This window comes from Micropterus salmoides, unplaced genomic scaffold (assembly GCF_014851395.1).
Source record: "Micropterus salmoides isolate LMB-PRFRI ecotype aquatic unplaced genomic scaffold, ASM1485139v1 Ms_hic_scaffold_23, whole genome shotgun sequence".
In the NCBI taxonomy this organism is placed as follows: Eukaryota; Metazoa; Chordata; class Actinopteri; order Centrarchiformes; family Centrarchidae; genus Micropterus; species Micropterus salmoides.
In genome coordinates this window covers 3183274-3195212 of record NW_024041484.1, presented here as the reverse complement: position 1 = coordinate 3195212, position 11939 = coordinate 3183274, and the positions used below count along the sequence as shown (strand labels likewise).

The 11939-nt window shown below is 44.3% G+C and overlaps 1 protein-coding gene across 1 annotated transcript; it reads right to left on the bottom strand.

Annotated features, from left to right (window-relative positions):
• Positions 1 to 74: 74 nt before the first annotated feature.
• LOC119918323 (inner nuclear membrane protein Man1-like) lies at positions 75 to 10613 on the bottom strand (the record flags this gene model as incomplete). The annotated part of the gene is given in 11 exon segments (XM_038738995.1): positions 75 to 180; positions 276 to 357; positions 2102 to 2280; positions 2712 to 2814; positions 3232 to 3333; positions 4566 to 4711; positions 4803 to 4882; positions 5159 to 5232; positions 5580 to 5649; positions 7003 to 7043; positions 9269 to 10613. Coding segments are annotated over 11 exon segments (2328 nt in total), but the record flags the coding sequence as incomplete, so codon positions are not given.
• Positions 10614 to 11939: the final 1326 nt, after the last annotated feature.

Below are 11939 nucleotides of genomic sequence, written 5' to 3'. Positions count from 1 at the left end.
AACAGGAAGTGTGGTGAGACATCACTGCAGCCAACAGCATGGAGTGCGCTCATCACTCACAGGACGGCGTATACCTCTCGTGAGTTCTTGTCGACGGCGATGTGGACGATGCCGTCGTTGTCGCTGCACTTCTCTAGGATGGCCTCGTGGATGGCTAGATCCCAGTTCTCCCCCACCTCCCTGAAAAACAGAGAGTAGTGAGCAGAAAGTCAAACCGGGGGGGGGGGGGGGGGACAGAATGAGTTTGGTGCAGCAAACAAGCAGCAGGTACTCACATGACTGGGTCAAACATGTTTCTGATCTTCAGGCATGGAGTCAGGCTGTTGGGAGGTGAATTCCTCCGGTCCAGAGGGAAAGCTGAAGAGGAGAGGAAATCAAATCAATGAACTGACAATTATGTCACGTAGCTGCTTCAATACTGTCCAGTGAACGTGTGTTAATTGGCAGGTAAGGTGGAATCACAGGCAGAGTATGTTTTGGTTCACACTGCAAGATGACATGATAACCAGGGCCTGTCAACCACAAGCTACTGTGGAAACTGGCTGCATGCTTCTTGTGACTGGGCCACGCAAACACAGGCGCCCACAAACCTCCGCTAAACTCCACAATTGTATCCAGCCAATGTGTGGAGGCCACTCCTTAATGAGGACTGGCTCTTTGGTCTGTGGGAAACCAGGCACAATCACTTCCTCCGCCTGCTTCCAAAACATCAGATAACGATGATGGATTAATAAAAGCTGTACAGCAGCGACATACAGCCACATTAAAAGTCTGAACTCAGAACAGGGTTGGGCTGATAAGACGATGCCATCGTCCATCTGACAGACATCACGACATTGAGCCGGAATGGTGATTGTAAACTACTATCACCATTACTACTATGTACTATGTCCAGTACGAGCAGTGAGTAGGTGCACAGAACAAATTAACGATTGTTCAATGCATGGAGAACGTTTTTGAAGCCAAGGTGACTTGAACAATCAAGTCAGCTTCAAAATGCAATGTTAAAACCCACAGAACAAGCCAGAAATCTTGGTGTAGTCCTGAACTCTGACCTGAATTTCAACAGCCACAATAAGACGATTACAAGTGAGCTTCAAAGAATATAAAAGCTTAAAGGACTTATGTCTCAGCAGGATTGGAAAAACAAATATCCAAAACTATTCACCCATTTATCTTCAGTCGACACAACTACTGTAACTGTCCTGCAGCTGATGCTCGGGTACCTCACTAAGACCAAGAAAGTGGATCACATCAGTCCAGTTCTGAGGTCTTTACACTGACTTCCTGTGTGTTGAAGAACTGACTTCAAAGTACTGCTGTTCTGATTTAATACTTCTGACCTTCTGCTACGTTACAAACCATCCGGACCTCTCAGGTGGTCTGGGACAGGTCTGCCTTGTGTCCCCGGAGTCAAAACTAAACCTGGAAAAGCAGCGTTCAGTTTGGACCAGCGTTGCTTTCATCAGGTGTTTCTGCCTCTGGAGTTGTAGAGTCTGGATCTACGATTGCAAGCCATCCAAATGCTTGCTTGTGGTGGGAATTGTTGGGCAAATAAAACTACAAAGAGTACGTGTAGTACAGTCTGAAAAGTGCAGTGAGATAGCTTCTGTTTTGAATTGGCGCTACATAAATAAACTGAATACAATAGAATATCTTAAACTCCCAGAAAATTGCAGGTCCGCTGCAACTCCCAGTTCTTTTTCTTTCCTGTTTGCCGCTGCCTTATATTAAATAATTATTCAGTTCTTAACTTTATTATACCAATATTTCTTTCTTTTGTGATGTTTCTTTTGAACAGCCTTAATGCTGAAATATGATACACAAACAAAATCCTTACTGTGCAAGAAATCAATGGTAACTCCTGCACAGACGAGAGCTCGGCTTGAACATGTCCACAGAAATTCTTGCAGACAGTATGCAGACCCCTACAGATTGGGTCGCTGCATGGAGCATGCTGGGGCCCTTAGGAGTAGCTTGTTTACTAAACATTGCTGCTGCTTGGAAAAATGGGAGGGCGGTGATGGTATGCTGTTGCCTATCAGTTGTGAAGTCACTGCTACAGTTTGAGTGAAATGCTGTGCAATGCAGTGTGTTTTACCTTTTCCCTGCCAAACTTTGGAGGGCATCAAGGAGGTCTTGTCACAACTGAGAGACGGCTGGATCCACCTCCAGACCAGGAAGTCCGCCCCACCAATCCTCTGAGTCTCTGTTCGAATCCTGGACTCGTTGGCTGAGAGGAAGCTCTCAGCCCGCTCCCAGATCTTCTTCATTTTCTTCCTGTAAAATATCGTGTTTGAAAACGCTGCTAAATCACATCTCCATGGGAGTGGAGAAGGAGAGCAGTGCTACTACTACTGAAGAAGGAAACAGATGTTTGCGCTATCCTTTTGTGTACCAGGTACCAAATATGACCTAAGCATAACAGGACATTCTCCAGCAGTCCACTTATTTTTGAATGGAGCCATTGTGCAAAGTTTCCATTATGACATGCATGGTTTTATTTTGTTTAGTTAGATCAACAGTGAGGAAAATTCATCAGCCGTCAGTGGTGTAGATGATGTTAAATAGATTTTCTTGCATTTGCTGAGACGCGTTAACTGAATATTCTGACTGAATTTTCAGGCCGTCCCTGAGATAATTTTCTGAATCCTACTTTTCTATCCAGATTCAGATACTAAAGATCAAGCTGTGGCAGTGTTGGTACTGACCGGTCCTGAGGCTGAACAAGGGAGTCTCTGACGTGGGGGATGGGCAAGTAGGGCTGCAGGTCCTGGTTCTCTTGGCAGGCCTCACTGTGGCTCCTCAACACATCTGATCATCAACACAGGATTCAAACATGAGGCTAAAATACAGCACTCAAGAGAAAAACCAAGCAAGGCTGTGACACAAATCACTGTGACATCATGTGCATGATTAACACAAGTATTCAGAACAGGATTTACATACACATAACTGTATACTTTTTCTATGTATTAGTACTTCATGTTGTTCATTTATCATGAGTAATTTTTGTTCTCTCACTTCTGACAGCAGTTTTCTAAACCACTGCTTTGTGAGAAAACATGTTGGGGACCATCGCGGTAAGGGACACACATGAATACTACAGTCGTACAGATGACTCATGTCTGCGTAAGACAGCAAATAGCGTTTCCTCAAGACGTCAGACTGTTTCTGTAAGCAAACACATTCACTTGCTTGACATTCGGGGGCATGTGTGACGTTTCTTACCGATGATCCTTTCCACCATATCGTACATCTGCCTGGTCTCCTCCTCCTCTCTCCTCCAGCGATACTTCATGTAGCAGACCACACTCCACACACAGCCTACCACTGCACAGAGACACACACACAGGTTCAAACACACACACTACTGAAAAACTGCTGCCACTGCTGCTTCTCCTGTTACTGCTGTGAACTCTGATAAAACATGGCTATAGATGTCCCTTAATCAACACCTGTGTTAATAATGAAGGATTTATCTATATGCAGCAAACTAACAAATTAATGTAATGTTTTTCCTTCCTTAACGCCCTATGTGTAGGATTGTGTGACAGTCTCTGTGGAGTCATCCATAGCTTTCTGAAGAGCAATTGTGAAGCTCAGTGTGGTGGCGTCTGGCCTCTCGCTAATCCAAAAATGAGCAAATAGGTGGAGCGTGGGTGAAGCTAGCTGACAGCTAGGGAAAGTAGCAACCAAACCACATATTAAACATGTTATTTCTGCTGTAATGGTGGGCATTCTAACATGGGGGGCTATGGGAATCGACTCAGCTTTGGAGCCAGCATCAAGTTGAGATCCGAGGAACTGAAGTTTTTTGGCACTTCCACGTTGGCTTTACTTTTTAGCCCCGGCAGTTGCCGCTTGGTGTTGACACAAAATGTGTTCAGGCACATTATTGATTTAGGTCACCCACTATTTTGCAACTCTAACAGCCCAAATACACAATCACTGTAGTTATGCGCATAAAACAGAAGAAAATAGACTTGAACTTTGTAAAAATTCACTTCAGGTCCCAGCTACACTCTTAAAGTACAAGTTAATCACGAGCCATTGCGTGGCCTGGGTAGACAGCTGGACTGTTTCAAATAGAAGAATATGTGTTCCATCAGACGCGTTCAGAAATGGACTGAAAAACGCAGCTGAAACGCCGACAGCCCTGCAGCAGCGGGCAGTGGGTCGGTCCACACCTTTGGTTCCTACTAAAATATCCTGACAGACACCGGTATTCAAGGTCCATAGAGCATGAATCCTCATGACTTAACTGAGTCCCTGACTTTTCATCTAGTTCCCCCAGCAGCAGTTTTCACTTATCCCATTCCACCGTGTAATGTACAGCACAAGAGTTCACATCTGTTTTTAGGATCAGCAATTCTTTATCATATTTTCTCATTTCATCCTTTGGCGTTATTTTCTCTTAATGTACAAAATTGTTTTAAGTATTTACAAAGGAAAACATGCCATATATATCGGTTAACACCTACTGTAACAGCTGTAGGTGCACTAATCATCACACTAATTAACAGTGATTTACACTGCTCGTTTCATGGTGTGACCTATCTCACCAACTGCGATGAGAAAGACTCTGCTGATGACGGTGAGGAAGGCTCGGCGGAAGCGGCACGTGAAGGGCATCTTGGGATGAGTGGACTCCAGCCGAGAGATCTCAGACACATCAGTCACTGGATCCTCTGCTACCTGGCCAATCAACCTGCGCGCACACACACACACAGTGAGTATAGACAGTAGTTACATGGGAGGCGTGTGATCTGCATGAGTAAGTACAGTATATAGTGCATTACCTTATCCCAACATCCTGGCTTGTCCGGATGATCCACTCCAGAGAAGTATGAGTGAAGTTACCAAACTCCTCATTCTGAGCCTGAACAAAAGACAAATGGAACTGATTCAGCATCAGTCTCAGATCCTGCGTTCAGACTGGACTAAGAACAACTAAACCAAAGCAAACACGTTGGAAAGTACACTCTAATGTATTCTTCCAAAGTCCCCTTTCGCAAAATTCAGACTTTGCTCAATAAAAAGACAAAGGGGGGCGCGGTTAGCTCACTTGGTAGAGCACGCGCACCGTGTACTGCAGCGGCCCACAGCCCTTTGCTACGTGTCATCCCCCATCTATCCCTCCCACTTATGAACATACCAGTAAATACGCAGATGCCTCTTCCATAGACAGACTCCTGTTTGGATGCTGCTGGTCTCCACAGTCATGCTGGCCTGTAATTACAATATCACACCCCATTACTGACTGCCTGTTTCATCCCAATGTGTCTTCACATCCTGTTGATCCACTGATGAGTGCTCGTGTTTACAAAGAGACTGGACAGTATGACCTGAAGTTTATATTAGAGGACAGTTTAAACATTTTTTTATTACAACATTAAAAGCTGCTTTTACCAGCTCTGTCTGACTGATGACCTCTTTGACAATCTATTACCTTTCCTCAAGCCATGTGAGTCCTTGAGTTCCTCAAGTACAGTACAATAGTGTGCATTTGTAAGAGCAAATGTTTAAGTCACCGTCATGTTTTTCTAAAGAACTAGAAGAAAACAGTTAATAGCTACCAGCGATGTGGGCCAGGTGATCATGTAGATTAAGCAGCAGGTTTAGGATCACGTCCTTCACCTCCTTTTCCTGCAGACAGTGAAAACACTTAGTAGACACAGTCTACCAACAGAACTGCATTTATTTATTAGTTTATATGTACATTTTCATTTATCTTCAAATGTATGCATGTAGACCTTTCTGGTGGCACTATGACAGTTAAAAAAAGTCCAAACTGAAAACCTGAAAGGACACAAAATATTACACTCTAGTAGGGATGTCCGGATCATGTTTTTTGGTCTTGACATTTAACATTGGGTATCTGCTGATACTGAATCCGACCCTACTACTTATTGCTAAATCTGACAAACGTTGTTTTTAACAAGCTACTTCATCCACATACTGAAGGTCTTGGTTCAAATATATTAAGTTAATAATGGACTGAATGAAAGTTAAACTGGGAGATTAGGACTCCTGAAATTAACGTGACGTGATCAGTTGTTGGCTTTAATTGAACCACAGCAACACTCGTCTGCTAGCGGTTCTACAGCGGTGTTAAGAGTGGAGACCACGGCTGCAGAAAGCATTTTAACAGACAAAAGACAAGTTTATGGCCTGGTGTCAAGTTACTCATGAAATTAACATTCACTGGTGACAGCTGGTATGATCAGCCGCCCGGCGATGTTATTTTAACTGGAGAAGGCAACAGCCAGTGCCGGCTAAAAAGTGAGAAGCTGCAAACTGAATGTTTTCTACGCTGCTCTTTGCTAATGATCATTAGCATCCGCGCTTAGCAAATCCATGCCGACCTCATTGTCTGAACTCAGAGTCACTACTTTTCACATCTGCACACTAATTTATACTGGAGCACACAGTGGCATGCTGCACTGTAGAGGCCAGCAGTGGTATAGAAATGCAGCGCTGCAGGGCTTGCATGCTGATGTGGACAAAACACAGTAGGGAATAGTCAAGACAGGGTCGGATTTTTATCTGCCCTTTTTATTAGCTAATCCAGACCCATTAAACTACGCCTGGATCAGCTCCAGACATCTCTACAGTCTAGACTCAAAGATTTAATGAATGTGAATATGAATTTAGAACCTAATGTGTGTTATTGATAGTATTCGCTGTCACTTTAGGTAAAGTGTTTTCACAGGCCAGGTCTTCATGCTACCCTTAATGTATAGTGTTGTACAAACACCTCCCAGCAAAATAATTGCTACTCTCTGCCTTTAAATGCAATGTCAGTCACAACAAACATCAGAAGTGTAGCACTGCCTTTGGGATTAGCATTGCCAAGAAAGAAAGTTCACTTCATTATCATAGCAGCACTTCAGCGGTGTTCACTGCTGACATCCATTATACTTCCAGTTTAAGTGTACACTTTGCACTTGCTGTACACAGAATTTAAAAAGAGGGGGTCAGAGTAAAATGTCTACTTACATAAGAAGTGTCAAACTCGCTGCCAAATGGATGGCTCTTAACTGCAACAAAGGAGAAAGAGATGGGGTCAAGAGACAGAAACAGCTTGCCCACTGAAACCCCACTGTAAACCTCAGACATCACACTTGTAAAGGCCCACGCTGGATTAGCTTCAGGAGAAATCTGGTCTTTTCTAATAAGTTGCCGTGTTTAGAGACTGTGGAATGTGAGTGTAGTTCAGATCAGACATCACTTAACATGCGTGAGTCAGCGTCTGTACATGAAACTCAACCAGGCACCTGGAACACTGCCAACTTTAACTGTTGACACTATGACTCCATCTTACATAATCCATAGTAATGTTTGAGGTGTTTTGAATATTCTTGCACTCCCATATTTACATGAGGTGGACAAAAGACTTGAAACATCTTTGGTACTAAATAATTTACAGTGAAAACAGTTGTAATTTGTATTGATGCTGTTAGCGCCACAATAAAAATTTACCTCCACTGTACTGTGTGGTGGTACAAGTCTCAACTTCAAATAAAACCCAAAACAAATTACACACAATACTAGACACCACACAACATAAGGAGGAAAATCTGTCTTCTTGTGATTTGAGCGAAACAAAGAAGAGCAGAATCGGTTATATTATAGGTTTCTCCAATGTGAATATATTTCATTTGGCACATCATTATCTCATCAGATTTTAATCTATAGATAGAATTTCGAATGATCATCAATCAACACTTAAATTGTTATATTCTCAAACCTCAGCTCTTGGTTTTCAGATCAGAAATCGGAGTTTATTTTCACAATAGAACAATTTCAGGTGGCAACGTGATCGCATGATTCTCAAATACATTGAAACTATTTCCCCAAGGATTCATCGATTAAAAGGTACTCTGTTGAGGGTTTTCCTGTAAAGAAACACCCTTTTGTGTTTACATTCAGTGCTCCTCGCCTAAACCCACCGTGTGTTTCCATGAGCTTTAACAAACATGATGAATGCATTCCCTTCCAGTTGAACACACGTTTGAAAAAAGCCAAAGTTTTAAACCAGCATTGTTTACATCCATGATTTTATTTTTCATTTGTCTTGTCAATATTAGGTCACACTGTGGGTAATCTTCAGAGCAAAGTCTGATGAAGTCTGCAGAAAGCGCGTTCAAGAATTTTTGTGTACTTGATGAATTGTGGATTTGGGATGCCAGGGCATTCACAGACTTCCTGGGAGGCCACCCTTTAAGTCTGCAAGTGCAGGAAGGTCTGGACAGTTATAATTATTCATACATGAAGGAGGACATGTGAAAGATTGGGCCAGCAATGAGCAACTACCTGGAGACAGCTGAAAAGTAATTAGCTTTATCACAAACACATCAGAAACAACACCATCTAGAGTGTGTTGGGGCCAGGACTGGGCCAACATCAGTGCCAGCATTGCTTAGAGGGGAATTAGGGTTATGTCCCTGTCTGAGGGCTATCTGACTCTGGCAATTACAAAACAAACCCAGTGATTGTACTACTTGCAGGAGATTTAAAACAGGACTGTGCACACTGATCTGTGGTCCGTGTTTGCATTTGCAGACTAAATAGTATCACTGGTTATGAGACGTGACGCCATGGGAGTCAGGTTAAGTCAGGTGTGTAGATCCTACTTTGTTCAGTCTGTCCCTACTACATATTTTAGAAGTTAGCACTAGCTAACCAGCTGATGTCTTGTGCCACAAGACTGCAGTAGCTCAGAAGGGGACTTGGCTTGGGAACCAGAGGGTGGCCGTAACCGGCGAGATACATTAATGCAAGTGCACAGGTCCTGTTTGTGCGTGTGTGTGTATTTTGGACCTGTGGGTGTATATTATAAAAATATGTATTTCCTCCTTGCGGTGTTAATAAAGTATGTCTTCTTCAAAGATCAGAAGCAGTGGGCGCAGACAGATCCTGTCTGTGCTGAAAATGGAAGTGCAGTACAGTGCAGGAGGGAAAACGCTGTGAATCTCCACAAATTTATAAAAAAATCAAATAGAGGCAACAATGTTTGTTTTGTTTTTACGATAATAGTGTGTTTAAAGGCTCTGTGTAAATAAATCACTTCACTCTGACAATCAGTGTCAAACAGTGGCTGTACAGGGATGCCGCATTTGAAAAAGAAAATAGACATTCAACCCCCACCACGCCAGATGGGGATGCATTTCTACTAAACACTAAATTGCAAATGGACATATCTGACACTGTCTGGGGATGAACAATTGAAAAGCTTTCATAGCACATCTTGACAGATACTTACTGACTCCATCCACCTCAGAGGATCCAGAGCCCCTCATCCTGAGGTACATGAGGCCCAGCAGCAGAAAAAAGAGGCAGGCTGCAGTGAGCAGGAACATGGACAGGTAGTGAGCGCTGAAGCTGCCGGAGGAGGCCACCTCTTCCCGTTTGAACTGCTGGAGCAGCTCATCCTCCGGAACAGACAGCTTCTGCTTCAGCACCGCCTGGCTGTACGGGTTGCTGGCAGCGACGTGGTTGGAGTGGTTGCCCCTGTAGGTCTGGGACAGGCTGCTGTAGTTGGAGAAGCGCGGTCTCAATCCGATGCTGAATCGACTAGTGTTGTTGCTTCTGGAGGCTCCGTGGTCGCCGTCGACGTGGTTGTTTTCGCCGGCCTCTGCTCCGTGGTTCTCGCCGAGGGACACGTAGATGGACTTCCTGGCAAAGTTGTGGCTCCGCAAGCCTCCCGATGAGTCCGGTTCCCTTCTCTTCACCTCGTCTCCCTCCCGCTCCTCCCTCCGGCTCCCCACCATGTTTAGACTCTCAGGCGTGTTAATCTCTCTTGCTACCCCTCCAGTCTGAGACCCTCGGCCGACTCCGTGGGAAGGGAACGCCGCTTTCGGGTGGCTCCGTCTAGGCTCCAACCTATCCCGCTGTCTGTCTGCGGCACCAAGGCCCCCAACCTCCTCCTCGTCTGAGTCTGAGTAATCCCCGGCTAGCTTGCTAGTGTTCACGTGAAGCGCCCCACAGCCATTTAAAGAGCGAGAGTTCTTCTCCGTCTCCCCCTCACAATCGTCCTCGTCCCCCGATTCGTCGTAATCCCTCCCTTCCGCCTCGGGGCTGGATCTGGCACGAACTCCCCAGCCCAGCGAGACACTTCTCTGTCCGTCCGGACCCGGGGAAGAATTGTTGCTATTTAGCGTACTCGTAGCGCCATACTGACTCTTGTTAGCAACACTCGGTGTGGTAACGGGCCTTATCTTAGGTTGTTGTTGAAACCCGGGGCTTCGGACGACCCTGCCGCTGTGGTTGAGGCCCTTTCTTTTAAATGGAGTTTCAGCGTCAGACTCGTCGGAGCTGAAGCCGAGGACGGAGGACTTCCGGCCCGGTCTCCTGCTAGAGCTCAGGTGCGTGACGTCATGGCTGGCTGGCCTGGATCCCGCCGTGTTGCCGCCGCCAGTGCTGCTACTGATGGCCCCGCTGCTACGGGTTTTAACCGGCCTGGAGCCCCGCTGCTGTTGCTCTTCCCGAAGCTTTTTCAATTTCTTCAAATATACCGGGCGAGTGTTTTCGGTTACCGGCCCTGGAGTGAAACCAAAGCGCTTTAATTCGGAGAAAAGCTCCTCATCCGTTAACTGCGTTGACGCCATCTTGGACAGAACTCTCGGAGAAGGTTGTGTAACGGATATGACGTAGGGGTGAAGTGGCATTAGATCAGCTGGGCTGCGTTCAAAATCAACACCAAGCTGTTTATAAATAAGAATGTTCAAATTCGTAGTTATGATCTTTCTAAAACATTTCATATTACATATACAGAATATTAAAAGGTAATATGTACTATTCCTAGTGTGATTCCACAGCTGATGACTGTGCAGCAAGAGTTGCAAAAATCTGAATTGACCTTAATTGTAAAATTTAATAAATATTAAAACCCATAAATGTACTAAGAAAGATGGCTTCATTACTATAATAGAAGGAAAATTACTATACTTAGAAAGTTTTTTGGAACAAATATTTTAAATGAATTAATAAAAAATCATGGCAATACAAATGTGTTGTTCAGACAGTATTATTCCAGATATTAAATTCAGACCCCAAAACACAAGATCATACATAGTGTCTACAGCTGGTTTTTCCAGTGCTCAAATTTCTCCACATGCCGAAGCAGTGTGAATGGGGGTTCCATTTAGGCTTGATTGCTTATTCTAGGCATTCAGATTCAGTGATCAATTTAAATATAAACAATACAATATAAACAAATTGTATTAAATAAACTGTCATGGGCGCAATTTCCTATTTTCTGAGTCCTACAAATAAATATACTGGAAACAAAGTTTTGGAAATTTCACAAGTTGAATTTGACTAATGAAAAATAAAATGAGAGGTATTCCGACCAAAAACAAATAGATTAAGAATGATGGTTGGAAGTAAAATATTTCAGGACTAAACTCAATGGTAGGGGCAGTAGTAGTCTCACAAGTATGTATTCATTTGCTTATAAGAATAACACCTTTATGGTCATCAGTTGCTTCCATACTACAAACATGAGTGTGTGTGTGTGCGTGTGGTGTGCTTGCGTGTATGACTCAGTGTATGTAGGTTATGGGAGTTGAGGAGTCTGACAGGGGGAAGAAGCTTTGGAACCTGGCGGTCCTGGCCTGTATGCTGTATTATCTCTTGCTGGAGAGCAGAAGGGCAAAGAGTCTATGGTGGGGATGGATGGGGTCTGTTACCATGTTGGTGGCCCCAGACAAGCAGTGTTTGTGTGATATATCCTGAATTGATGGGAGTAAAGTCCCAGTGGTCTTTCCAGATGCCCTTACCACTCTCAAGTACTAGTGGGCTGAGGCACTGCAGTCTCGGTACCAGGTAGTTATGCAGCATGTCAGTACACTCTTTATGGTGCTCCTGTAGAAAATGGTTAAGAGGGGGGCGGGGGAGGTGTGCTCTCCTCATCCACCGCCTGTGCAGGCGCC